This window comes from Lasiosphaeria miniovina (assembly GCF_030549165.1).
Source record: "Lasiosphaeria miniovina strain SMH2392-1A chromosome Unknown B0T26scaffold_9, whole genome shotgun sequence".
In the NCBI taxonomy this organism is placed as follows: Eukaryota; Fungi; Ascomycota; class Sordariomycetes; order Sordariales; family Lasiosphaeriaceae; genus Lasiosphaeria; species Lasiosphaeria miniovina.
The window spans coordinates 558635-584972 of NW_026848228.1; the positions used below are offsets into that span (position 1 = coordinate 558635).

General features: G+C 54.7%; 10 protein-coding genes across 10 annotated transcripts; 4 read left to right on the forward strand and 6 right to left on the reverse strand.

The window, feature by feature from the left end:
* On the reverse strand, positions 1 to 2126 carry B0T26DRAFT_734473 (ATP-NAD kinase-like domain-containing protein). Its single transcript, XM_060443198.1, has one exon. It carries the CDS (start codon positions 1721 to 1723, stop codon positions 113 to 115), a length of 1611 nt encoding a protein of 536 aa, XP_060289403.1. The 5' UTR covers positions 1724 to 2126; the 3' UTR covers positions 1 to 112.
* A 1492-nt stretch (positions 2127 to 3618) lies between these two features.
* On the forward strand, positions 3619 to 4799 carry B0T26DRAFT_528825 (uncharacterized protein). Its single transcript, XM_060435520.1, has 3 exons — positions 3619 to 3749; positions 3897 to 4114; positions 4168 to 4799. Exons 1-3 carry the CDS (start codon positions 3739 to 3741, stop codon positions 4662 to 4664), a joined length of 726 nt encoding a protein of 241 aa, XP_060289404.1. The 5' UTR covers positions 3619 to 3738; the 3' UTR covers positions 4665 to 4799.
* A 261-nt stretch (positions 4800 to 5060) lies between these two features.
* On the reverse strand, positions 5061 to 5980 carry B0T26DRAFT_681857 (uncharacterized protein; the record flags this gene model as incomplete). The annotated part of the gene is made up of 3 exons (XM_060440691.1): positions 5061 to 5208; positions 5423 to 5908; positions 5946 to 5980. 3 exons carry the CDS (start codon positions 5978 to 5980, stop codon positions 5061 to 5063), a joined length of 669 nt encoding a protein of 222 aa, XP_060289405.1.
* Positions 5981 to 8547: 2567 nt separating this feature from the next.
* On the forward strand, positions 8548 to 9082 carry B0T26DRAFT_528887 (uncharacterized protein). The gene is made up of 2 exons (XM_060435521.1): positions 8548 to 8661; positions 8715 to 9082. The coding sequence occupies exon 2, from the start codon at positions 8719 to 8721 to the stop codon at positions 8959 to 8961; it is 243 nt and encodes an 80-aa protein (XP_060289406.1). The 5' UTR covers positions 8548 to 8661; positions 8715 to 8718; the 3' UTR covers positions 8962 to 9082.
* On the forward strand, positions 9012 to 9926 carry B0T26DRAFT_744765 (FluG domain-containing protein; the record flags this gene model as incomplete). Its single annotated transcript, XM_060444454.1, has 2 exons — positions 9012 to 9191; positions 9222 to 9926. 2 exons carry the CDS (start codon positions 9012 to 9014, stop codon positions 9924 to 9926), a joined length of 885 nt encoding a protein of 294 aa, XP_060289407.1.
* A 2415-nt stretch (positions 9927 to 12341) lies between these two features.
* Positions 12342 to 13089, reverse strand: B0T26DRAFT_795304 (uncharacterized protein). Its single transcript, XM_060446904.1, has one exon. It carries the CDS (start codon positions 13003 to 13005, stop codon positions 12550 to 12552), a length of 456 nt encoding a protein of 151 aa, XP_060289408.1. The 5' UTR covers positions 13006 to 13089; the 3' UTR covers positions 12342 to 12549.
* Positions 13090 to 14434: 1345 nt separating this feature from the next.
* On the reverse strand, positions 14435 to 14996 carry B0T26DRAFT_681859 (uncharacterized protein; the record flags this gene model as incomplete). The annotated part of the gene is made up of 2 exons (XM_060440692.1): positions 14435 to 14455; positions 14526 to 14996. The coding sequence occupies 2 exons, from the start codon at positions 14994 to 14996 to the stop codon at positions 14435 to 14437; spliced, it is 492 nt and encodes a 163-aa protein (XP_060289409.1).
* A 1679-nt stretch (positions 14997 to 16675) lies between these two features.
* On the reverse strand, positions 16676 to 17742 carry B0T26DRAFT_681860 (uncharacterized protein; the record flags this gene model as incomplete). The annotated part of the gene is made up of 4 exons (XM_060440693.1): positions 16676 to 17052; positions 17133 to 17199; positions 17266 to 17421; positions 17479 to 17742. The coding sequence occupies 4 exons, from the start codon at positions 17740 to 17742 to the stop codon at positions 16676 to 16678; spliced, it is 864 nt and encodes a 287-aa protein (XP_060289410.1).
* Positions 17743 to 19415: 1673 nt separating this feature from the next.
* Positions 19416 to 20569, forward strand: B0T26DRAFT_795316 (uncharacterized protein). Its single transcript, XM_060446905.1, has one exon. It carries the CDS (start codon positions 19707 to 19709, stop codon positions 20343 to 20345), a length of 639 nt encoding a protein of 212 aa, XP_060289411.1. The 5' UTR covers positions 19416 to 19706; the 3' UTR covers positions 20346 to 20569.
* A 184-nt stretch (positions 20570 to 20753) lies between these two features.
* B0T26DRAFT_795320 (uncharacterized protein) lies at positions 20754 to 22743 on the reverse strand (the record flags this gene model as incomplete). The annotated part of the gene is made up of 4 exons (XM_060446906.1): positions 20754 to 21221; positions 21306 to 21716; positions 21783 to 22169; positions 22567 to 22743. The coding sequence occupies 4 exons, from the start codon at positions 22741 to 22743 to the stop codon at positions 20781 to 20783; spliced, it is 1416 nt and encodes a 471-aa protein (XP_060289412.1). The 3' UTR covers positions 20754 to 20780.
* Positions 22744 to 26338: the final 3595 nt, after the last annotated feature.

Here is a 26338-nt window from a genome sequence, read left to right on the forward strand (position 1 = left end):
ACCCACCCACCCACCCAGCAACACAAGACCACGCATCCCAACAACACCCGCTCTACCTGAACAACAAAGACCCTCGCCAGCCCGCCATCCAACCAGAGAGAGACACGCCGTGTCACAGCACCGACGGGTCGACCAGGACGCGCAGGCGCTGCTCAGCGCTGCGGGCGACAGCCATCCAGCCGCCGTCCTCGAGCTCGACAATAGTCCCGTCGATGCACACCTTGCGCCAGCGGGGGTCGGGCTCGTGGACGGTGACGCGGACCTCGTCGACGGCGTCGTAGCCGACGCCGTCCTCGACATCTTTCCCGCCATCACTCTGTGTCTGCGTCGTCCAGCACATCCCAACGTGCTCGCCGCCGCGGTACGCCGCGCGCATGACGTCCATGGTGCGCTCGCCGTCGGCGGCGCCAAAGTGCACGAGGCGCAGCTGGCCGTCGAGCGGGCGGCTGGCGGGCGAGATGGTGAAGGCGCGCTCCAGGCTCGAGACGAGGGTTGCGAGCACGTAGGTGAACTCGGCGCGGGGTTTTTTGGGGCTGTCTGGCGCGAGCAGCAATTCCTCCTCCGTGCTGCCAGGCCGGCGCACCGCCACCGTCGCCGCGTACGCGTGTGCCTCCTTCAGCAGCTCGGCCGCCGCCATGCCGAAGCGCTTGGCGCCGTGGGCGCGGTACGCCGGCGTGTCGCTGACCCACACGAGGCTGGCGTGGAAGCCGTAGCTGGCCACGATGGCGCCGACGAGGTGGTCGATGGGCGGATGGTCATGCTCGTCGCCGCTGGCATGTGCGTCGCCGTCGCCGTCCTCGGCAACAACGGCCGCTTTGATGCCCTCGGGCGCGGCGACGAGGCGCGATCCCGGGGAGAAGGAGGCGCGGAAGGTGGGGAGGGGTGCCGAGGCGCCGCGGAGCAGCGTGCGCAGGCCGAGGACCAGGGGCGACTGGCCGGAGGCGCCGGTAGCCTCCGCCGCCGAGTACAGTGGCTTGTGCAGAGAGTGGAACAGCGCGTTGCCCGTCCCGAGAGGCAGCAGCGCCACCGTGGGCGGCGCGGCGCTGCTGCTGCTGCCGCCGACGCCGTTGAGCAGGTCGATGACGCCGCCGTCGCCGCTCAGGAGAAGAATGGTGGGCGCTGAAGGGACATTGCTGCCGTTGCCGGACAGCGACGTCGCGCCGCTTGTTCCGACGACCCCAAGGCTGCGCGCAAAGTCTCGGACGGTGTGCGGGCTCTGAGTCGCCGTGACGCGGTACGAGCCGGGCATGGCGGGGAGATCGGGCTCGGTGTGGGCCTCGAGTCCGAGGGCGGCCAGCAGCGGGCGCAGGACATGGTCAAAGAAGGCGGTGGCCTGGCCGGTGCCCGAGCGCGTCGACACGATGACGTGCAGCAGGTGGCTGGCCTGCACGGCGAAGTGGGCCGGCATGTCGGCCAGGAGGAATTCGGCTAGCGGCTCCTCCGGCAGCTGCGGCGCCAGCAAGACAGAGAGCTTGAAGGGCTGCTCGCCCTCGGGTGCCTCGGCCAGGCTGTAAACCAAGTAACCGGGCGTGCCCTCGGGCGCTTTCAGGACGGCGACAATGTCGTCGCGCTTGACGCGGCCCTGGGGCTGTTCAATGTCGCCGCCCTGCGCGGCCCAGACGAGTTCGCCATCCTGGTACTTGACGTGGTGGGCATGGTCATACGGGGCCGTGCCGAGCGGCGGCTGGATGTCGGCGGCAGTTCTCGGCACCTGGGCAGCCATTGGAGGGGCAGGCAGATGCTGGGGTGAGACAGCAGTGAATGTAAAATCAACGTAAACCACTGTACAAGAGCAAGCAAAAGACACAGGTGAGAGAGCACAAAGCCAGAAACGGCGTATATAAAGACCGCCTTACGCGCAAATCTACAAGGATTTCTAATTGTCCGAGCTGGCAAGTAGAGTTGCACCTGTTTCCGGTGCAGCCCACTTGCCTGTCGTCCGCCTCTACAAAGGAGCAAACGGCAAAGACGCTAAATGGCGGAATCAGGCAGCTACGCCTCTCTGCCGCCTGGCATTGGTGGAGCCACCGGCACCCAGACAACTATGGACAGGCCCAGGACCTATATGTTTGTAATGTTCAACATGCTGTCGCTGCATCCGGAAACGGCGGCCTTCCGAATCGGGTATAGCGCTCCGTCAGACTCGCGTCCTCGCACGGTTCAGCCGCACCCGCCGCATAAATAGAGCCCTCTTCGACATCCCTTCTCGACTTTCTCCCTCTCTTATCCCCTTCGCTCGGCCCCCCCGCCTCCTCATCTACTTCGCTGTTCCCCTGCCCCCTCTCGTCTGCAGCCCGCTAGCCCAATGTCGCCCGCGCCCTGATCCCTATTTCGCCAGGCCGGATGCCTCGTCCTTGCCTTCTTTGGCGTCCCCTAGCCGCCCGCCGTCGCGTCGCTAATCGAGACATTCTTAGCCTTTACGGTGTATTTCGTCTATTGCAACTTTTGGCTCGACTCTAGTCTTCGACCTCGAGCTTCCTCTCCCCTTTGGAACCACCCAACCTTGGTTTCTCTCCGTCAGCGACATCTCACCACGTCCATTCCCCTCCACCCCTGCCTTCCAGAGTGCCTCCTTTCGCTGCCTGCCTGGTAGGCCCCCTGCCCCCCCTGGTGCCCCTACGCAATTTGTAAAGACCTGCGTATCCTGACCAGTCACAACTCCCGCAGAAATCGATTTCATCACATGCGGAGATACCGGGAGGCCCTCTCACTTGGCGGATCCAAAGCGTTTTGCAATGCGTCTCGGTGAACCCTTTTGGCCACAATCGGACCGAATGCCAGCGGCGCCGATGCGGCCGCCAAAACGATGACGTGGCCTTGCTGACGCGGCCGCTTCGATATCCCGACGGCGAGGCAGATCGGGTCTGAAAAGGAGGAGCTGATTGGCGGGGAACGACAGCGCGTTTCAGACGGTTCGGAGCGAGTCGGGAGATTCTGCCTTGCCATGGGCGGCTCCAGACATGGGACGAAAAGGAGGAAGCGCATGTAGACGGATGCGGAGGGCGTTCCAGGAGACGACGGGCTAACCCCCGCTTCGGCTGAGCCGATCTGGGTAACCTCTAGCGATATCACGGATCATGCGGCCTCGGGTTAAGGGCCGTGATCCGTGGCGATACGATATCGAGCCTGAAGATAGCGTCGCAGAGTACGGCTAGGATGATGATGTTGCTTAGCCACCGCGCAAACGCTGCGGGATACGCACTTCACCCCCTACAACTCGCGGAACAACACCCAAGCCGCAGACTCGCCTACATCGCGCAGGCCAGGCTGCATTTCGGCTACGTCTCCATCCGTCCTTGTTCTTGCTCATACGCCCCTCGCACATCGGTCGCGCCGTCGTTGTCGTCCGTCCTCACCACCCAGAACCCACCCACTCCTCTGTCCAACCCCTCTGTCCAGCGCACCCCGGCGCGCTACTTGTCGTTTACCGGAATTTCGCGACACCTGCCATTTCATTTCGATGCTCGCTCGACTCTGGCCTTCGCCAGCCTTCGCTGAGCGGCGAGGCTTGCCGTGTTGAGCCTTGTGCCTCCGAGCTCGCACCAACATCCTCTCCCGAGGCCGCCGCTACGTTTGCCTGGCGGAACCCTGGGCGCAGTCCCGCTAACCAGTCGCCAAAAATGCCGCATATATCGATAGCGTCATCACAAACAGGAGGAGGCCTCCCTCCGAGAGATTGGAACGTCCAGTTGAGGATTCCATCGGCTCCACGAATCATGTTTCTTGAACTAACGACAGATGACCCTTCAGCAGTCTTCAGAAAAGGCCGAGGCCACTTTAGCCGACCATCTCCTCGTCCACTGCCTCCTGCACAAACTCGCCCCTCTCTAACACCCTCAATGTTGGAGAAGTAAGAGCTCACCGAGCCCCCCCCCCCCCTAACGCAGTGGTCTCAGCCTATCGCCCTCCTTGCCCTCCCCCCGGATATGCAGACAGGGGGCCTGCTCGGGCTATGAGGTCGTTTTGACCCAACCATGTGTCCTGCAGCGCTCTATATCGCCTTCCCAAACACCGCCGCGTCCATCGCCCGCCCTATCGGCGGCCGGGCAGGCCATCCCTGACAATGCATACGATATTCCTTTGCAAGCGGGCATTGGTAATATCAGCGATTTGGGTCAGTTCTTCGAATTCTTAACCGGGCGTTCTCGTAGCTAATTCCCTTATTAGGAAGCCCGAGCCTGGGTTTCGATACCGTCGATGATAGACCTGTCTCTCAAAGCTCCGCCGGGGATTTCAATGAGTGGCCACTTAAGGATGCAGTCCTCAAACGCGTGATTGTGGATGGCATAGCAACTATCCAGCTACAGTTCTCTTGGCCGCCTTGCACGAATTGCGTAGCTAGAAGCCGACAATCCAACTCGCTACCCAAGATGCCAATTTCCACCAGACCAACATCATCCGATTTGCCGGTCAAAAGTCGACGTTCAAAGAAACATAGCCCCTGGACTCGTGAAGAGGACACCCTTCTCACCCTTTTGAGGACTCGGGGACTATCGTGGAATACGATTCATCGGCGATTTGCAGAGGACTTTCGAGAGAAAAAACGGGCTCGGGCGGCTTTGGCTGGGCGATATAATACACACTTTAAGAGTGGTGGTGGGGGGTCAAGTGATAGCAGCCAAAGTAGGACTGTGATCCCGATCGATCCTGCCCTTCCAAGCTAGGAGGGGAAGGTAGTTCATTTAGATCCTATTAATTACTAAATAGGGGTTCAGGGGCTTGGCAACAAGGGGTTTGTTTACACCCTTACCCAATGTATCTAATGTAATTCTTTTGTTTCCTTCTCTTACTCACCTCAGATAAGGTGGGCAGCCCGCTCTCCCTCTAATTAGGGGGCGGTACTCCTTACCTTCTTTTCCTAGCCAGTCTTTTAGTAATCACGTCTTTTCTTTCGAGTTTATTGGAGAGCTGGCGGTAATCGAAATGGATGAAGTATGCGAGGAAGCGGGGTTGCCAGGGGGGATGGTTTGGGTGTGTGTTATTCGGAAACCCGTCTGCCGCCTCCTCTACGTTCTTCATACTTATTGAGTGTGATGAGACAAAAGCAATGTGTTGTTCACCTATTCCTTTTCCTTCTCCTCCTCCTTCTCCTCCTTCTCCTTCTCCTCCTTCTCCTTCTCCTTCTTCTCCTTCTCCTTCTCCTGTTGGGCAGAAACGGTAAGATCATAGAATACGGCATTCACGACGAGCTTGTGTAAGTCAGTCAACCTATATATAGGTAGGTTGCCCGGGTCCTGCAGTCAACCTCGACTGCAAGCCAGTTGCCCGGGCCAATTAGCCAACCTGTCAATTACAAGGCAGTTGCGAGGAGGGTCTTCGGCTCTTTCTTTTTCCCTGAGTTTTCGTACACCCGTCCCAGTCCTCAGCTTCATGCAAACGCTCTCCATTGCCCACGGAGCTGTCTGCAGGGCTTCCTGCCTACCATGCGACGATTTTGCGTGGCAGGACTACCTGAGTGCCGTTCACTACGGCGCCGAGAGCGGGACAGTGCCGTGTGCTCCCGGTATTGACTGCCTGCGGCGTGCCGCAGGGCTTCCTGCCTACCACGCATCGGCGGGCATTACCTGTGAGGGACTCTGCCCTGCCGTACCGGTGCCGTGAGTGCCGGACTTTGGAGACAGAGCTCTCGTGAGCCTGCCTTGCCAGTGCCACAAACTTGCCGGACTTCGAGGGAGGACAGAGTTCTTGTGAGCCTGCCGTCCCGGTGCCGTGAGCACCGGGCTTTGAGGGCAGAGCTCCCGTAAGCCTGCTCTGCCGGCGACATATGAGTGTGCCGGACTTGGAAAGACAAAGCTCTCTTGAGTCTGCCTTGCCGGTGCCGTAAGCATACCAGGCTTCGAGGGCAGAGCTCCGTTGAGCAGACTGCCCTGCCGGCGCTTCGGGCGCGCCGGACTTCCCGCTCGGGGTTCTGTTATCGACGTAATCAACACCGAAGTGCCGATGACCCCTGGCAATCGATCTGTTGGTGTCGTATGTCCATTGGCGACGATGGCCTTGCCTCCCGAATGGCTGGTCTGCTAGGATTGCCGCGGACCTCTCGCACGGCCCGACCTTAGTATTTGCGACCTAAGACCTCCTGCAATCGAGAGCCCGCCGTCTCTCGGATGCGTAGATGGTCAATCGTCCACTGCTGGTTCCGTCGCGGGGGGCTTCGAGCAAGCAAATATTACAGCGATCGAGCGAACTACAGAACAAGCAGGGCGAGAGATAGAGGGGGTAACGAAGCGTGTGGAAGAGACAGAGCGGCATGTGGCGGAACTAGAGCAGCGGGCACTGGCAGCGCTCTAGCGGGCAACAAAGGCTGAACAGCGAGTCCTGACGGCCGAGTGGGAAAAGGGGCGGGCGGCCTTGCGTGTTGAACAGGCAGAACGGAGGGCGAATATAGTAGGAGAAGAGGCCGATGAAGTACATAGAGCGAAGGAGGTAGTAGAGAAAGCAAGGTTCGAGTACGCTGAGCAATCTCAGAAGACCTTAGTATCGGCGAAGTAAATACTAACAGGGGCAAAGAGGCCACCCGCCTTGACCATCCCCAGTTGACTGCCCTGATATGCTGGCATCTAGTTTCCAGGTGCTCGCACATGCACACGCCCTTCCCCGACCGAGCCCAAGCTTCAACCAGCGCCACTTCCAGCGCCACACGCAGCCCCGTAAGGTAACGGCCTCACCCACTCCGTAATTTACGCCTGCTAACCACCCGCTGTAAAGAGCGCTAATACCACCATCTCGAGCTCCGTTCCCGCCTAGCCCGCCCACGATTAGTACCAGTAATCTTTTTCGTCTCTCTGTTCCCATCTAGCTGGCATTCTTCCTCTCCTTCCGCTATTTTTCTCTTTAGACCTTGAGGCTTATTCTCCGTTGTTCCGGTGCCGACCCCAGACTTGTCTGCTGCAAAAGTCAGCGTTCCAGGTTGCGCTATCGTTGTCGTTGCCGCTGCCTTGGGCTGGGCAGTTGTGTTGAGTGTTCTCTTTTCCCCAGATTGCCTAGTTCCGGTACTAGCTATAGGCTGCTGGGTAGCTGTGTTGAGTATTATCTTTACCCCAGATTGCGTACTTCCGGTGCTGACCCCGGCCTTGTCTGTAAAAGTAAACATTCCAGGATGCACTACCGTTGCCGGTGCCGGTGCCGTTGCCGTGGGTTGAGCAGTTGTGTTGGGTGTTCTCTTTACCCCAGACTGCGTACTTCCGGTGCTGACCACGGGCTGCACTACCGTTGTCGGTGCCGTTGCCGGTGCCGTGGGCTGGGCAGTTGGGCAGCAGTTGGCTCTTGAGAAAGCAGTCGCACTCGCAATCCAGGAAACCGTTTTCTTCAACCTCGAATCCATTTTCGGCTCCCCATCACAGCGACGCAGCGGCGCAACCAGACATAAAATGGCTTCCCTCACGCCTCCCATCATTCCCGGCTTGTCGACTGTCATCGTTACAGTCGATAGCCCTCGATACTCAAAATCAGGCACCGTACGCAAAGGCACCTACCGCTCAAGCCGTTCGAGCACGTCGAGCACGGCCTCGACGCCGACACTTCGTTCCCGAGCTTATTGCCCAAGGGCGTCGTGACGGCCACCGACCCAACGCCGACCACCGGCACCGAGGTCAGCAGCCTCAGTGCGGCCGGCAAGGACGAGCTGGAGGCGCTTAATTTCCGCGGGTATTTCAGCTAGTATGTTTCGACTCTCCCTTAGCGATATTCTTTCTGTATGCTAACCTGGACCACCGCGGCGCGGGCGACAACAGCGTGTACACCTTGTTCGCGAACTGGACCTCCTTAGTGGCGTGGTACTCGGACGTGCCGTACGAGCAGCAACCCCCGGTAACCACCTTCCTGTATATCTCCGACAAGCTGAAGACGGGCGGCAACACGCTGTTCGTGGACGCGCTATACGGCCTCAAGGCACGCCACTCGGCGTACGAGCAGGCTAACTACTCGCTCGCGCGGTGGAATTATCCGCACCCACCCGGCCACGGGAGAGAAGGCCGTTTACGTCAACCCTAGTGTACGCTCACCCTCTCCCCCCTCCCCTTCTCCCTCCTCCCTTCTCTCCGGCATAACTAACAAGACACAGTCACGCACGGAATCGTGGGCCTTGACAAAAAGGAGGAGCAGACGTTGCTCAAGTTCCTATACAACTACCAAATACTCAACGCCATCGCCATGCCAGCTCGTTGCCTGCCGCAGCCGCTCGCAGACCGCAATGCGGAGTTGGTTCAGCAGTTCACTGCGAAACAGCGAGAAGCCGATGAGCGGATTGCGAGACAAGCAAATCCCCTTACGGCCGACCAACGCGCAGCTCTCCGCAAGCAGCTCGAGAACGTGCATTTCCTTCAGCCCGCCTACGCCGACGCAACTAAGCTCAACGTTGCTAACATCCTACGAAAATGTAAGAGGTAAATAGGTCGTCTGCCTTGTATATTATATCGGCATTTTTGCTAACGAACCTATAGATACTGTGAATTCGCCAAGTTGGGGCCCTGGTGAGACGCGATCAAGGATGCAACCCAAGTTTGAGCCCGAGCGAGGGCGATGGATTTCCTCGACTACCTTTGTCAAACATACCGGATCAAGTCGTGGGGCACATCGTGGCAGTATTTCCGCCAGTACAAGCAGTTGTTCGCCAGTGTCACACGCCGCCATATGGACACAAACGACAGTAAAGAAGTTAAGAAGGCACGTCTCCTACCCTCTCACCCACCCTTATAGTCGCTAAAGCGCCTTGTCAGTGGCATGACCCCTTTGCGATGGAAGGAGGAATGGCTCAAGCGACCTGTCTTCCGCCAGTACGACGAGTCCATTATAGAGGAAGAATCCGAGGAGCGGAAGTATCAACCGCTTCCCTACCACAAGTTACGTTACGACATGGAGCGGCAGTCGCTCGACGCTGGAGAAGAGAATTCAACCGAACCAAAGGCCTGGCGTAGGGGAGCGGCTAACGCAGCAGACGATACGTTCTCTTCATATCCAGGTTAGCCCTATTCTAACAGCGTATAGGCAACGCCTCCGATGCTGTCCGCGATCAGATGATGCGCCACGACCCGAAGTGGGCTACGTTCAACAGCGCATACATCAACGAGAATGTTCGGTTCCACCTTCAGAACGCGTTCTTGGAGGAGCCGACCGAGGACAGTCTACTCGCAATGCTTACGCATATCGGCCTTTCGCGCGACCCTCGCGCGAGCAAAGACATGGTTCCCAATGATGTCTGGTAGCTAATGCCGCCCGATCCGCAGATCGAAGCGCTGAAGGCGGAGAGGGCACAGCTCAAAGGCGGCCGGCACCGGATCAAGGGCTCGGAAAACGAGGGCAAGATTCGAGAACTGACCAAGTTGATCGCGACCAAGGAGCAGCAGCGGAAGACAGCTATCCGGCGAGATTACCGGAAACATTACTTTTATAACCGCCCGACATGGGACATGGATGCCGATGGGCAAGAGAGGGAGTACGTCAAGCCGGCCGTCGACCTGCAGATCACCGAGCGCGCTCAGCTCGCCGAGATCCTCTGCAACCAGCCGGACAACTTGGGCCCCGCAGAGCTCCTCGAACTCCGGATCCGGGCGGACGAGCTGATGGTCATCCTGTGCGACAAACGGGAGACGGCGAGGCCGGGCCGCATCCGACGGAGGGCGCAGGCGCAGGCCGACGTCACGGTGGAGGAGTCTCCTGGGCCGGACCCCTCTCCGCTCCTGATGGACAGGAAGCAATGTCCACGCTGCATCAGAGATGAGACCCTGTCCCATGGGGAACGGACGTTCAAGTACTGTCGACCAGCGGTGATGTACGACCATTTCGATAGGAAGCACGCGCAACAGCTAGGCGACGTGAAGCGGATGCTGTGCAACCACCCGAAGTGCAAGGGGGAGGCGCTGGAGTTCAAGCACTTAGACCATTTCAAGAATCATGTCGAGAGCGTCCACGGCGTCAGACTACGGGCCTGAGTGTACGTTAATTAGTTTTCATTGTTAGCACACTTTGTAGCACAGTCAACAGTGAGGCAGGTATAGTTATATATTCGATCAACGCTAAACCTGAAAGAACTGTCCTCCCATCCGCTCCTCCCCCTGACAGAACACCTCTGCTCTTTCCTTGTCGCTGATCGTTGACTTGTATGCCAGGTATGATGCTTTGATGGTGAGCTTTTTGAAGGTGGCTCTGGTGTTGAGCTTCTGGTTGTCGGCTCGGTCGGTCTTGGCTGCACTAGTTGGGCGGCGGCTGAAGCTGGCGACCAGTAGGCTGGAGATGGCAGATTGAGCTAATCAAGTAAGACGAATTTCTAGTGAAATCTTCAACGTCCTTAAGCTAGGGAATCTGGTGATGTTTTTTCCTGGTGTTGTAAGTTCCCGTGCGAAGTTGTTCAAACGACCGATATGCGGGGGCAAGGTATGACCCGGCTTTATAACTCCGCTCGGTATATTGAGAACCGTGAGCTCCATCCCCCGTACATTGTGCGCATTTGGCGTCAGCTGGGAGGTCCTCGTGGAAGCTTCCTGGCATAGAAGTAGCACCAAATCCATAGGACCAGGCTATTAACCCACTATGTCGGGTTATTTAGGACCTCGTCCAAGTTCTCGTACGTAGTGCGGGCGAAGAGCGATTTCGAATTGGTTACATTTTCAGATAGCCGTTGTCACCTTGTGGTAGAGTGGATCGTTGTCGCTAACTGAAATGCTGCAGAGGTGGTTGTGATAGATGCCATAGAGGAAGGTGTAGGCTTGTTAGAAAGCCAAGAAGAACAAGAAGAGGCGATTCAGGTTGGCTAGGTGTGCGAGCAGCTCCGTAGCATCGACGAGCACCACGAGCAGCAGCAGAAGATTAAGTCGCTTGACGAACTGATGGTGACCTGCCGGGACCAGTCGGAGCTATTCTCCCTCCTCGAGGTACTTACTAGTGTCCGACTCTACCGCAAACTCGGTCGTCACATCTCGAGGATTACCACGAATACCATCGACCAGCTGTTGGAGGCTCGAGGGCTGGACGAGTCGAAGCGTGGATCTGTGTAGAACGAGCTTAATGGGTACAAGAAGTGGGATCGGTTCTGTGGCGACGTCTATCCATACGAGTGCGAGGGGATTTTGCGTTTTGTCCCCCCTGTACGTAAGGATAACGAGGGAGTGCCGAGGAGGGATGTTAAGCGTATGAGAAACGCCGATATCGATACGTTCCACTCTAGGCTCCTAGAGGTCGAGTACGCAAAGAGCTTGTGCGAGGTCGGCAAGGCGTTCCAGCGGGGCGTGTTTGGCGAAGAGGAATTTGGGAAGCGGCCTTTCGAAGAGTATGAGGGGGATGTAAATGTGCTCAGGGTGGAGGATTTGCTACAGCTACTATAAGGTGTAAACCGCGGTAGGTATATCATATCTGCTTAACGGTCACCGCTTCGACAAGTGAGGCTTCTCCAGGGATGGTTGGGTCGCATGAAGGCATCATGAATAGGCGCGTCGTAAAGAGTGGAGACAGACCAAAGAGGAAAGAAGCGCCTGGCGATAAAAGCGAAAATACACGGAGGAGGACAAGGGGGCCCATGTCGGGGTCAGGCGGTTCGGCGGTAGGTGTCGTACCCAGCCAAACACGATCACACCTCAATCCTTGCGACGCCCTCCATCACGCATGAATGAACCCTCACAGGTCGTGCACCTGAGCAGTCCCATCCCCATGCACTCCAATTGCTCTCCTGGTTATGGAGGCGTCCTTGGGAAAACAACAATATTCCGGAGGATAGGGAGGCTGAATCCGGAAATTTAGATTTTGAGTCTGGTGGCTATGGATGACGGCGGGAAACGCCAAACGACCTCCACCTTTCCCACCTTTCCCACCTTTCCCACCTTCTCCATCTTTCCCACCTTTCCCACCTTCTCCGCCTTCTCCACCTTTCCCACCATCGATTTTCCAGCAGGAAAATTACAAAAAGGTTAGCACAATTCAAAAACCCAAAGGGTGATATGACAGCCAAGTATAAAGAGATTCAAATAGGCTTTACGGTTGAGGGACTGTATTGAAAATAGAAGCGTAAGTCCGGCGACATGTTGAAGATTGGTATACGTACTGTGGTCCCAGTAGTGACCCAGCACAGATACCGCTACTTAGAGCCAATGAGGAAGAGCCCTCACACTGTCAGTCCAGCACGGGACAAAGAGTGCCAGGTAGGTAGTCTCTGTTCACAGACTAAGCACCTAGGTATTTGTGTTGGGGAAAGCGCGCCAGCCTTCGGCGCACAGGACTGGTCGGCTCAGTCAGGACAGGAAGGCTTCGGGAGGAAGGTCGGCGCACAGGACTGGTTGGCTCAGTTGTGTAGTTCACAGAATCTCGCTTCGACCATCAGATAAAGCCCAGCCGAGGCGGGCTCGAAAGGCCAACCTCAGATGGCCTCGAAATTCCAGCTGACTCGTTAGGGCCGTGGGGAGGTGTATTTGATAGTGGTCGAGCGGATCGACGCAGTTCGGGGTGGATTCTGGCAGTGGCCGTCGCCAGAGTCCGGGTGAGCGTCACACCGTTAATGACTTAGAGAACGTCGTCCTTTCACGCACTACGGAGTACACCGAGGTCTACTGCGCCCAGGGCTGTATCTTATGCGGTGCAAAATTTGGACGACCAAACCTCCAGCGCACCGCGCCTAGCCGCTCCTGAAGCAGGTGGGCGCCACCGGGAACCACCAGGCAGCGGCGGTGCATTGGCAGCTAGGCATCCTGTCGTCGCCAAAATGCTTTCGCGTGCCGACAAAAAGGGCACGGCCACACATAGGGATTTGGTGTAGTAGTACAGCTGCTGCAGCGCATTCGGGCGAGCGAGAATGGCGAGATGGTGGTAGAGCCGTCCCGTTGTCGGGGCTTTATCCGAGGCCTTGGAGTACCAGTACCTACTCACCGAGGTCCAAACTTCGCGGTCTCGGATATCCTCATCCTTGATGGCCATGCGGTACCTTCCCAAATCTCCCAGGCATTCAATCCACGTATCTTCAAAGGCTGGGACCGTTTCGTACAGCAGAGCCATCATGGAATACGCCAAGTAAATGAAATTCAGCATATGTTCTAGACTGGTTGGCAGTTAGTGTCTCAAAAGCTCGAGGAAGCTATGAATACCATATTTCCACATCCGGGCTAGCATGGCGGCAATGTTACACAAGTGGGGCTCTATCGTGTCACCGACTCGATTCTAGATCCCACCTCACCTAGGGGCTTAGCTACGGTTCCAAAGGTCGGCCGAGATAGTACATGGCCTAGACCTCTTCTGCCAATTGGTTATTCGCTAGGCCTATAGAAGCTTCCCATGGGATGGGAAGCTTGCGCCATAAAGTCGTCTGGCTGGACCAACGATATTGGGTCCTGCTTTCGCAATTAAGGAGTAGTGAGCAGACTGTTCGGCGGCATAGGCGAAGCGATATCGACCTGGGCAAGAGGAGCAGCCAATGTATCGCCAGGAGCCGCGGTGCTTGAACCGGCCGTGATAGACGGGGGGCATGGAATTGAGAGACACAGTGGAGACTGGGAGCAGGCTTGGACTGAGTGTGCGGCTTACGCGCGGCGAAGGGGGAAATTTCACGCAAGTGTTGCGAGTGGGAAGGAGCAAGCCAGTATCTTGGGTAGCTAACGCTTGCCTACCCACCTGAATCCTTCAGAGATCGACAACCTCGCACCTCCATCCCTCGTTTCTAGATATGCAAGGCAGTTAGAGTGCCGCGCAGGAATACTTCTCTTCTTACGACTAGACGAGCACCCCAACGATCTCAAATACTTGATGCGGTCAAGATGTGCCATACGCCGCTCGGCGTACCGCTGATGGCCATTTTCTATTACGTTGAAAAGGTGTAATAGTTTGTCCGCGCGTTCTTAATAAAGAAAGCGTAACTGAACAATCAACCGCCTTGCAGAAGACGCGCGCTTCCAATGCAACCTCGGCAGTTAAATGGTACTATATGTCTTTTCTTAGGGGGAATACGTGTTCAGAGTCAGAATGGAGTGTTCGCCGTCCCCGCAATCTATCCAATTACTATTTCCTCGGGATCCGCTTTTCTGCTTTGAGTCCAGCCTATATATGAAGAGCGTCACGAGGATGCCGGAGTTCCCGTTATAGTCTGCGCGTGTACCAAGGCATTCTAATAGGATTCATTCTATTCCACGATGGACACCAGCCGCCGAGAAGCCGAAAACGACTAAACTACGATCGGAGAAATTCAGCAGCCACGACGTTTTTTCCCGTTGGTGCCTATGAGAGAATATGAGAAATTGGAGTAGGTAATCGCGCCTGTCCAAGAACTGGCGCTCCCGACAGCTGACCACGCGAAGACCAAGACTTGACGTTCGGTCGTCGTTCCTAGACTGGCAAGTGCCCCACGACTAAGAATCGCGGGGCAACCTCTCTCCCCGCTTTGAACTGAGGCACACCTCCGACAGCTGTGATTGGCTGATGACCTACTTGGAGATAAACCCTCCCCGGGGTCACTAGTCAGTCGCAATCACTGGCGCATCCAGGTATTCTACAAAACAACGTCAGCACCATAGTCGGTAGTCAAGCGCATCCGAGATCAGATCAATTAGTCAACCAACCTCGCAGAACTTCTTAACGTTGGGGTTGAAATAGACACCCAGAGGAAAGTCCTCGGGCCTCCGCAGGCGACCCCACACGAACTCGCCGTCAAGGACCCAGAGCTCCTCCGTGCCGGCGGGCTGCCGGCCACCGCCCTCGTAGTAGCGGATCAGGGCCTCGAAGTTGACGCGCTGGTCCGGGAGGGTGTTGGCATCGAGATCGCGGCGCAGCTCCGCGATGCGCTGGGCCCGCTTCTGCTCCTCAAAGTTGGGCGGCGGGCCGGTCCTGGTCGTCCTCATGAGCCCGTCGGGCCCCTGCTCGAGGCGGTACGTGTGCAAGTGCGCGTTTGGGCCGTTGTCCATGATTTCCAGAGGCGTGAACAACCCGTTGGAGGAGGGGCTAACCATAGTCACCACGCTACTTTGCGCCGGGGCCCGGTCGCTGCTGCTGGCCCCGCCTCCGTCCTCGTTGCCTCGGCCGCTGCTGCTCATTGTTAGATTAGTACCAAAAATTCGGGCTTTTCGTGCAGAGGGAGAAGGCTCAAGAATTCCTGGAATTGTCGGGTTGGAACGAGTGTAGCTGCGAAAAGAGCAAACTTTCGTGGGGGAATAAGGATTGTATTGACCACCCAGCTGACTACAGATGTCAGATGTTGGTGCCTGCCTGTGGCACGGCTGACATTATGGGGCAACCCCAATCGCAATCGGGCTTTACTGGCCGACCTTATGTGGCTTGCTTGTGTTTGTCTTGATCAATGTTAGCCTTAGTTCTCAATAACACATAGCTTATCGACTGAAAGAATAATTTTAGCTACAAGGTAACTATTCTATCCATGTATGTATTGGGAACCAATACGATGGCTCTTGGACCCGAGGGTTGCTAGCATCTGAACGCTTGATTAGCGCGTTGGTTGATGTAGTGCTTAATAAGGTTGCGCGAGGGCTGAAGGGTGGATTGATGAGACGGCGCGAAAGAGCGATAAAGCCTTAGGAATGGTCTTACTAAAGAGCGATCCGATGCAGCCAGACATTTAGTACGCTTTCATTTAGGTAAGGTGGGTACCCTGGGCGAACTTTAATCTTTATGGCGGTGGTACTGTCAGATGGAAAGGGGTAGAACGAACTAGACTGGATTTTGTCAGCATGCTTACCAACTACCGCCACCTATTATCGCCACCCACTGTACTATATTATGGGCTCCCTGGATCAGCCAGAGAGAGGACAGAATTAAACAAGATCTTCAACCTAATTATCTTTACCATTAGAAGTGCAATACTTCTGACAGGTACGTTTCCGGTACGACTCAATCAGCACAGTCCAAGATGGGATCTATGCTTACTTTAACATGGACTTCTTATACAGATACCCGTGCCCGCCCCACTTTCATCAGGAATTACTAAGAATTACTAAAGTTTAACTTCTTATATGACAACGTCCTACGCCAAAACAGAATATATTTCGGAGATGTTTCTATTTTATTAATAAGCTTATATTAGCATTTTGCGTAACCTTAGTAGATGAATAACACTTGGCAACAACGAAATAGTAATCGAGGTAAATACACTCCAATCCCTGAATGTTTGTTGGCGGGGGACTCTCCAAGATTCGAAAGGCCTTAGTATATTACGGCTATCCCTAACGATTTCTCTCCAAGGGAGGTAAAATTAATTAGAACGAGTATTTTAGAAACACAGAAGCTTATTACTTCTCTCGTAATACCAATAAAAGGCCTTAATATACTACGGCTATCCCTAAAGATTTCTCTCCGAGGGAGGTAAAATAAATCAGAACGAGCATTTTAGGAACCTAAAGGCCTATGAACAAACATTCAGGGATTGGATTGTACTATTTCTGTGTTTCATTGCTCTCAGGTAATTAGGACCGGCCTAAGCTCCCTCATCTCCGCTTCCCTCGATTGTTGCCAAGACCAGTGGCATTGCAGGACAATCAATGTCCGCCTATCTACATCTCTCTCACGCGTACATACGCATCCTCTCTCTATATCACTCTCTCAGAGAGCGCCCAAGCTACCAGAGCCAGGAACAAAATCAAATACAGGTCCATCCTTGCTAGCGCGGGACTTTCCACGATCCGAAAGGCCTCAATTCTTTATAATTAGCCCTCAATTGTTCATAATTAGCCCTCCAGAGTTTCCGCCGACGGGGCGAGACTTATTGGGCGGGCATGTTCTTCAGGAGGGTGGTCTTGTTATCGGCAATGTAGAGTGCACGGGCGCCGTTGGGGCTGGTGCAGAAGAAGAGGTGGTTTCGCATTATGTCGCCGGACAGGCAGGGGCCAGCGGCCATGATGACGCAGAGCTGGTCCTGCCAGTCCATCAAGACCTTCCAGGGGTTTGCAGCTATTCCTGTGTGGGCGACGACGGAGAGCTGGAGGGTGGTGTTAGTCACGGCTAGTTGGCCGTTGGCCGTCGTGATAGCGCCGGGGAACGTCAAGTGCCCAACGCCGTTTGCGGCCAGAAGTGGTGCGTCCAGAGTATTGAAATCGGCTTGGTAGACGGTCTGGACGTTGGATCCGGTGTCGTTTAAGGCTGCACGGAAAGAATAAACCAAATTAATTAGTAGCTGAATCAATATCGGAAAGAGACAGAGACTTGAAGCGGCAGCTTACGTTGATAGTGAAACACAATGTTCGGATCACCACCCAAAGTAGGGTCAATTCGCATCCAGACGTCGATCTATCGCCGCTTTAGTTAGAGAAGATTCAAGATGTGCTACTGACCACACTATAAGAGCGAGCTTACGTAGTGGTGAGCTCCTTGAGGGTTATACGAGGACCACTGAGCAAGCTGGCCGGTCTCTCCGGCCGCCGGGACAGACTTGTCACCATTAGACAACTTCCGGGTCGGGTGGACTATAGGGCCGTTGCCAGCGCTCTGGGGAACCTGGGTGGAATGGCTCTGCAGAGAATGGGCATTAGAGTCTACAAGTTCAATCGAAGGCCAAGGAGAACTTACGAAGACAGCGGGATGTTCAAAATCCTTTGGCTGTTTGCCCTTGTTGTGAAGTCGGTAAGCATTTATGAACTCAGTCGAAGTGCCAACCACAACGTCCTGGCCGAAGGTCCACATCGTTTGTCCCGGAGGGAGGTCATATTTGGGATCTTTGATGTGATCCACAAGCTTGGTCCACAGAGCCTTTTTTCCAGCCGGGGCCTTGGTCTTCTGGGCCTCGACGAGGGTGATAAGACCCTGCTTTGGGTTATCCGTGTTGCTGGACATGGTGGGCTAAGGGCCTAAAGTAAGGTAGGTAAGTGCTGAGGTATTGGTCAGATTTCTGGATGATGGTGAGGTTGCTTGTATTGCTGGGCTCGCTGGTGAGGAGATGATGTGAATGATTTCTGGAGATGGACGCGATCGCCCATGGTATTTATGCGTCGAGCGAGTGTGTTGAAATGCGTTGAATGAATGTCTGGATGTGTGGAGCGAGTGTCGAGACGGCCAAGTTCCCAAGGCAGAGCAGTGCCAAACCAACAGAGTTTCGAGAGTTTCGGCCAACACGGCTAAAGTCTAACGAAAATAGCATCACGGGCTGCCATGCGCCGTATCCGTGGGAAGCAGGTATCGCATGGTTTGCTGCCAGAACGAGCTGGGCCGCACCCGCCCTGAGTTGAAACTGTGGACTCTTGGTTGCTGGCGGCCATCGCGGTGTAGGGTGGATGAAGGAGAAATAACCTCACATGCTCATGATTTGCTGCCGGAAGAAGCTGGGCCGCCCTTGCCCTGGGTTGAAACGGTGGATTCTTGGTTGCTCAGTGGTGGCCATCGCGGCGTGAGATAGACGAAGAAGACATGAATCCGCGGAATGATAATGAATTAAGTCTAGTGCATTGTCCCGACCGGTCTTACCTCCGGATGGCGAGGACACTTGACATGATTCCTGGTCCAGAACTACACCTCCCGGGTGGGCGGATCCGAATCAAGCTCACCAGCAGCTCCAGCACTAAGACGGTAGGTTAATTCAAGTTACCGGCGCTCTACTAGGAGAAGATAATCATTGCATACATCACGTATGTAGCCGTCGTCTGATTTGCACCCACGCACGATCGCCCGCCTTGGCCAGCAAGACTCAGATGATATGGCCACTGCAGTGCACATTATATCCTGATGCGCTGGCTCGTCAGTCGTCACCGTCTGCGGTATCAGGGCAGGTGGACTTCTGACTTTCCCCGGACCCCATACCCACCCCAGTTTCATCAATCCGCTTAATAATAATAATTACCTTTAATACGCGCACCTCAACCCGAGGCAACCAAAAGCGCCGGTCCACGGAAATCTCTCATCTGTGACTGGTGAGGGACAACATGAAGGGGCGGCACAGCATCTTGTGGGTGTGCTGAGGAATGCATCGAAGACTTCGTAGTGCGTCTGCGGGTGTGTGGTTGTTGCTGACTGTGTCCTGGGAGCCACACTTTCCCTGCAGATACTATGCGTATGGTCGGCTCGTACGACGTACGTTTCGTGTAACGCCACAAACCCACCCACAGTTATACGCGCCCAACGAGTCCGTGTCGGATACTTTTATACCTTACATAGTAGGTATGGTTTGCGGGAGCCCTGGATACCTACCTATTCTTGGAGCTCATGTCATCCTGCCGGGCAGAATTTCCACCGATGGCAATTTAGAAGGTGAAAGCCACATTTGTTGACAACATTGTTTCACATCTTGAGTGGGCCAAAAAGAAAAAGAATCCCCCGTAGCCTCGTCTCCATCCACCGGCCAGGCAAGAACACATACATACATCCAGAAACCCTCACGACAGGGGAGAATAAGCAGGGGAAAGGCACCCAAGCAAGGGGGCGAGCAGAAAAAGATCAATCTAAAAATAATGGCGACCCAAACAGCCACGGATGCGGCGGCGACGAAAGCACCAACAGCGACGCCACTGCTGCCGGCGCAGCGATACAGCTTCTCCTTCACGCCCTTCCTGCAAAAGACGTACTAGCACAGCCTGGCCTCTGACCGGTCCATCTGCAAAGCCTACGCGAGCGGGTCGTGCCCGCTCAAGGGCAAATGCCCTGACCGACACGTCGCGCCGTCGATCCCGCCCTCGAGCGCGAGCAACAACACCAACAGCTACCAGCCCTCGGGCGGCTCCAGCTCGCTCGTCTGCAAGCACTAGCTGCGGGGCCTGTGCAAGAAGAGCGAAGGCTGCGAGTTCCTGCACGAGTACAACCTGCGCAAGATGCCCGAGTGCAACTTTTTCGTGCGCAACGGCTTCTGCAGCAACGGCGACGAGTGTTTGTACTTGCACATCGACCCGCAGTCCAAGCTGCCCCCCTGCCCGCACTACGACCGCGGCTTCTGCCCGCTGGGCCCGCGCTGCGACAAGAAGCACGTGCGCCACGCGCAGCTGTGCGCGTACTACCTCGCCGGCTTCTGCCCGTTCGGCCGCGCGTGCAAGGAGGGCGCGCACGCCCGCTGGACCGCCGACAAGGACATGGAGCGGCCGCACGCGCGCGACGACGCCGCCAAGGCTGCTGCCGCCGCGGCCGAGGAAGCCGCGTCCGCTGCTGCCGCGGCCGTGAATTCTGCGAACGCTGCCGGGGATGCGTCGGCAGAGATGGGCGGCGGGGACGAGCAAGGGCAGTATCAATATCACAATAACAACCAGCAGCAACAGCAGAGCATGCAGGACCGCGGTGATAGTATGCACAACGGCGGGCGGGACAACAGCGGGGCTGCGAATGCCGGCCGGGACAGGGACGGCGGCAGCGGCGGTAACGGGCACGAGCGCGGGGGCCACAAGGACCGGTTCGGCAACCGGGGTGGGCGATGGAGAGGCAAGGGGGAGCGGTTCAGGGGGAGAGGAGGAGCTCACTGAGTTGTGGGTGAGAAATCAGATATCAATATCAAATGGAGAGGATAAAGACGAGCAAAGAGATACTGCCTCTTTTTTGCAGAATTTTGGTTTTGCTTGGCGAGCGGTCTCCTTCAGGGACGGACTTCTGTGTTTTTATCTTTCCCCCACGGAAAAGGCGGAAATGGCCACAAAACGGAACGGAATCAAGGGGGCAAAAAGCATTATTATTGTATGCTCATTTATTCATGTACATATATATAGGTAAATTAATTACCAATCATGCACTACATATTTCATGCAAATCGTCAACAAGCTAAAACTAGTACACGGAGTAGTGATGGTTTCAAAACTCGAACATATCCAACACGGCGTCTTCGCGCGGCACCTATCAACAACTGCGTCGAGGAAGTGGAGCTTTTCTTGGGCCTGCAGGCGGTAGCACCAGACTTGCCGCTCTCAGCCCTCCTTGCACACATGCGACTCGCCGACGTGATGCTCCGGCACGGCAACAAACGACTCTTGGTTCTCGTCGCCGCCCGTCTCGCTCTCGCCGCTGCTGCCCATGATGGACCGCGGGCTGCGCGGGCTGTTGTGCAGGCTGCTGGGGCCGCTCGACTGCCAGGCGGCGAGCTCGTCCGCTTTGCGGATGGCCATCATCCAGGCGACGAGGCCGCGCGGCACGAAGCGGCCGACGAAGCCGTAGACGCTGGACCCGAGGCCGACGCGCATCGTGGCGCTCGTGTCGGAGCCTTCGAGCACGTCGAACACGGCGTTGTGTAGGTCCCGCAGGGAACTGCCCCGCAGCCCGCCGATGCGCCCTGTGCTGATGGCTGAGCCCGACTGGTTGACAAAGTTCCGGCCGTACGTGTGCCGCACCGTGTCGGGCCATATCGTCGTCTAGAACCGCTGGCCGGTGTTGCCGCTGCTCCGCGCCGGCGCAAAGCTAGAGAAGTCAAAGGTGCCGAGCTGGAGGTGGGTCACAGGAATGGCGAGCGGCCGGAGCTCGGCTGCTAGCACCTCGGTAAAGGCTGACAGGGCCGAGCATATGGTGGCCTCCGGGGCGTGAAACGGAGGATTGATGGATGAGATGATGGAGGGGGTGAGGACGAGCACTTTGGGGCTTAGTTTCTCGCTATGCGATGGGCCCAGGCGGGCGGTCAAAAGGGGGAGGAAGGCCTGGATTGTGAGGATGGGTTGCAGGAGGTGGGTGTTGAACAAGTCTGCGAAACTTGAGGGAGGTATGGTGGCGATGGGAGAGGTTTGGTAGTTGAGCGAGGGGATAAGTATCACGCCTTTTAGCGAGAGATGGTGCCGCTTGCCCTGGGGGATCGCAGCATGGTGTGACTGGAGATAGCTCGCAAAGCGCTCAATGGTTCCGCCAGCACTGGGAGGCTGTTCGGAAGGGTCAGCCGTTGCCACATGAAGTGCCGTGAGAGGATATGGGGTGAAACAACATACATCAGTAATATCCATGGACAGGGATTTGATATCCTGCCGCGCCAGGCCCTGGATCAGAACGTTGTCCTCGGGGCCGTTGGACACGACAAAGACGATGAAGTCTTTCCTCTCAAGGTCCCACGACAGAGATCGTGTCAGGGGCAGGGCGGGGGATCCGGCCACCAACACCACCTCGACGCGTCCGCCGTCCCGGGACCGCCTGGCACGGCGCGTCTTGCGACGCAGCACGCTGCTCCGGTATGAGCGGTAGACCACAGTGCCGGTGGCCAGAACCACGACAGCCGTGATGAACTTGTGCCGCGAGAACCATGCCTGGAGGCTCTCCAAAGTCGACGACGGCTTGGCAAAAGCAGGCGGCGGTGACGGTGGGGGCGGCGGTCGCAGCGACTTTGAAGCGCTCTTTTCTTATTTCATGAGGGGCATGGGGTGTGGATAGGCTTTGAGAACCCAGCCTGGGAGCTGGTTAACAACGCATCTCAGACCAACTAATATTCTAATCGCCTTCTACAATACAAGAACGCTACCATCTACGAGGGTCCAAGTATACTCTCTCTTCCTCTTCAGCCTACTTTGATAGGGCGTTTGTTTCTCTCGTCTATCCTAACCCTCGTTACTGCGACGACAACGACGAAATCGACGCGCCATTTCTGGGTTCGAATTATAGAATTGATATGGATCCTTATTGGAACTCCGATTTTAATTACTATACAGCGGTTACGTTTTCGACCGAGTTCCAGGACTACGAACTACCCACATCTCAGTTGCATTACTATAGTCCTCTCACGGCCATCCTGCCATTCGTAGAACCGTTCTTTGTCATTCCGGAGTCGGCCTTCATAGAGCTGTCTTCTGCCTTTATAGCAGAGCCTTCCCCAGTCTCCAGAGCAAAGGCGCCCTCCGCACAGTGCTCAGAGCCATCCAAGTCGTCTTTACAAGCGACAGAACCACCGTTCTTCTTCATAGCTGAGCCTTCCTCTGTCTCTATAGCGAAACCGCACTCCGCAGAATCTCACCCAGAGCCGCCATCTATGGGGCCATTCTCGTCAGTGACAGAGCCGTTCTCCGTCCAAAGGATCTCGGATATGCCTTTCCCCATATCGAAACCATACCAGTGCAATATTTAAGAGAGGGCCTTCTCCAGAAAATGCGACATTAGAAGGCACGGCAAAGCCCACCAAATCAGGATTTCTTATCGGTGTGATGTATGTGGTGGAAACTTCCACAGATATTTCGATTTTGTACGTCATAAAAGAATGCATAAGTTAGCCTCTTTAAAAAAACCCCGCGCTACGAGACTTGTAATATGGAATTCTCGAGCTTCTTCACGCTTAAAAGACACCAGCATAGGCGAAACATATGAAACGGGGCTCTTCAAAGGCATGTCTTAATAGTTTGTTTTCTAGAGGAATTTCTCAATAAAGGGCGGTCCACGTGTAATTTCTACTCACGAAAAACCTAGTTTTCAAATATATTACGAGCTAGTCTCCTTTTTATTTACTTTTCCGAACCCTGACAATACTGCGTGGGTGAGAAAATTGCCAATGCGTTTGACCCCTTGGGTTCGCATACACGGGCCACGAAGAAGTGCCACTTTTTCGTGGCCCGTGCACTAGAAACTGACGTAGACAGCATCCAGGCACAGTTTTATAATTCTTATTATATTTGGTAGGTTTTAATTTCATTCTATTAATATACAACAGCTTCTTCTTCATCCTCCCATAATGGTTATTATCGATGTCTTTGTTATTCTCGTATTGCCTTCTCAGCTCATAACTAAGTTAACGCCTGAGCAACTAATCTATGAGTCTCGGGGGCACAGAATACAGGCAATGGATAAGCATTCGCCTAAAGAAGGTAAGCATTGATAGATAAGGAATATAATAGAACAATTATAATTTCGTCCTTAGATGGAGGCCAGTTAAATCCTTGATTTGTGGAGTAAACGTAAAAACGACTGTTTATATGAATCAAAAGATAGACTTCTGTGTTCGATAGTTTATGGAACTCATTGGCTTTCTTTATTAGTATTAATCTTCGTTTTCTTATTCGAAATAATCGACGTCGTTGGTCTTTACGAAGAGTATCCATTTTTTAGTTCTGGAGTTCTAGGGGAAGCGGCTGGCTGATGCCCTTCAAAGCTTCATTCGACCTTTTTAGCTAGAGGGTCGGTGTAGGAATCACCAGGGTACCGGTACTGGAAACAGCATGGCGCGCTGCGCGCCGTAAGGTGGTGGTTCAAGTGATGGATTCGTTTGTGTCTGTCTTGTCTTTTTATCTATCTGAACAGGTGGGCGTAGGCCAATATATATGCATCTGTCAGGCCCGCTCCTCCACAGACGTTGCTGTGGCCAGGAATGCGGAGCCGCATTCCTTGGATCAGCGCGTCATTCCAGTATGTTATTCCAACAGTCGAAACTAGGTGAGCGCCGATATCCTAATTTTAGTGCGTTTTCATTTCGATGTCCCAGTAATCGGGCGATTTTCAAGCCGATAATCGTGCACTTTCCGCCTGCGGCGTTCTCCTTTCGCAGGTCTGTAGCACCGTGGCCGGCCGTGCGGCGTTGAAAGCCCGGTCTGTGGCACCGCGGCCGTGCGTTGGCGTCTCCTTCGGCGGGTCTGTGGCACTAGTGCCCAAGCTGCCACGTCGGTCCCCCTTTTGGCCAACCCGGAGCCCAAACATTCACGGCGCGTCTTCGGTCGAATCCCTGAGGACTCAACGCACACCTACGGAGTACTAGTCACCCCATAACCGCCGCCGGCAACAGGCGGTGGAGTTCACTAAGGCGTTGCGCCTTAACGGCCCCACCTCCTGTGCACTAAGGCCCAGAACCACGCTGAAGACCTGGCTGAGTGGTGCGACTCACAGGGAGTGCTTACCCTCCTGAACGAGTGGTTCAATGATACGGCAGCAATGGATCGCCACGTAAGCAACGTCTAGCTTGAGAAGTTATATAATATACAATCTTATAATGAGACCTTAGTTCGTATTGCTATTTGCTTCTGAATAATAAGGGCTGACTTATCTATAGCTAGTACGTCTATACCGCTGTAATTAGAAGGGGTGTAAAAAGGGGTACCGTACTATCTACTATTTAAACGCCCACGTAACAAGGAAACACCACGGCGAGAGGCGATAAGAAAGATGTCGAATATAAACGAGAGTCAAGTTACATATCTATTAACTAGGTGGTACCGCTCGAGATACGCAGAACGGCCTTTGGAAGATTTCCTCTCTACATTTATTGAATTGAGCGACCAAACAATCCTGCCGAAAAAGAGAAGACATGACGAGATCAGCCAGACAGCTGAAACCATACAGATCAGAGAGCAAAATGCCGAAGAAGAGCGCCTAACTAAAAGGCGCAAGCTGGTCTAGAATTAGCTTGGGTACGGTTTCGGGTGGACGTTGGGCCGTTGGCTATTCCGAAAATCACCCGCCGGTGATTTGATCATTGACTTTTTAGTGCTTCTGCAAAAGGCCCCGCGGCTTGGTTATTTGACTGTGTCTTACTGTTGGCTGTCATGCTGTGGTTTCGCTGTGTGGCTAATCATGGCCTGGTGGTTTTAGATTTCGGCCGTTGCGTTGGCTTTTGCGTTTGGCTGTCTTGATTACGCGTTTTAGCTTTGGTTTTGGCCGTGGTTTTGGCTACGAGATTTAGATGTGTGGTTTGGCTGTGTGGTCTGGCTGTGTGGTTTGGTTGTGTGGTTTGGCTGTGTGGTTTGGCTGTGTCTTGATTACGCGTTTTACGTTTGGTTTTGGCCGTGGTTTTGGCTACGGGATTTAGATGTGTGGTTTGGCTGTGTGGTTTGGCTGTGTCTTGATTACGCGTTTTAGCTTGGGTTTTGGCTGTGGTTTGGCCGCGAGATTTAGATATGTGGTTTGGCTGTGTGGTCTGGCTGTATGGTTTGGTTGTGTGGTTTGGCTGTGTGGTTTGGCTGTGTGGTTTGGCTGTGGTTTGGCCGCTTGGCTGGTTGTTTGGTTGTGGTTTGGCTGTGTGGTCTGGCTATGTGGTTTGGAGCTATGCCTACCCGTTTCCCCATATAAGTTAGCCCATTGCACGCTTAATCCAGCAGCTACTATTCTTATCATGTCTCTAAAATGGATTTAATAGACGTTGAAAATACCGAAGATACGAATGATACAATACTAATCCTTATCGAGAAAGTTATTCAATACGGAACGATAAATGCATTTACAAATCGTTGCGAAATTATTTGGGAAAGTTGGATATTACTACTTTCTCAGACGACCCTACCCTCAAATATCTCGAGCCAAGACCCCCGAGTTTTCATTGTATTTCGAACTTTATAAAGTATTATCGTCGATAAACAGGGTATTCTCCAACGGCTTGCCTTTTCTCAGCTTATCCTTCTATTTGACTCGCTTAAAGATATTATCCGACGAGAGAGAGCGAAGGAAATATTACGAAAACATGGAACTGGGGATGATAGTATTGCAATTGATATTTGTGAGAAGGCTTTAGAAGGTCAAGTAACACGTGCTAAGATGTTGGAGCAGAGGCGAATCGGTAAGCGGTGGGTATCGATCTCTAAAC

Coding starts and splice junctions, on each gene's coding strand:
- B0T26DRAFT_734473 (XM_060443198.1), bottom strand. CDS start 1,723: ATGGCTGCCCAGGTGCCGAGAACTGCCGCCGACATCCAGCCGCCGCTC.
- B0T26DRAFT_528825 (XM_060435520.1), top strand. Junction 4,115..4,167: donor TGGTAATATCAGCGATTTGG/GTCAGTTCTTCG, acceptor TTCCCTTATTAG/GAAGCCCGAGCCTGGGTTTC.
- B0T26DRAFT_528887 (XM_060435521.1), top strand. CDS start 8,719: ATGACCCCTTTGCGATGGAAGGAGGAATGGCTCAAGCGACCTGTCTTC.
- B0T26DRAFT_795304 (XM_060446904.1), bottom strand. CDS start 13,005: ATGCTGAATTTCATTTACTTGGCGTATTCCATGATGGCTCTGCTGTAC.
- B0T26DRAFT_795316 (XM_060446905.1), top strand. CDS start 19,707: ATGCCCGAGTGCAACTTTTTCGTGCGCAACGGCTTCTGCAGCAACGGC.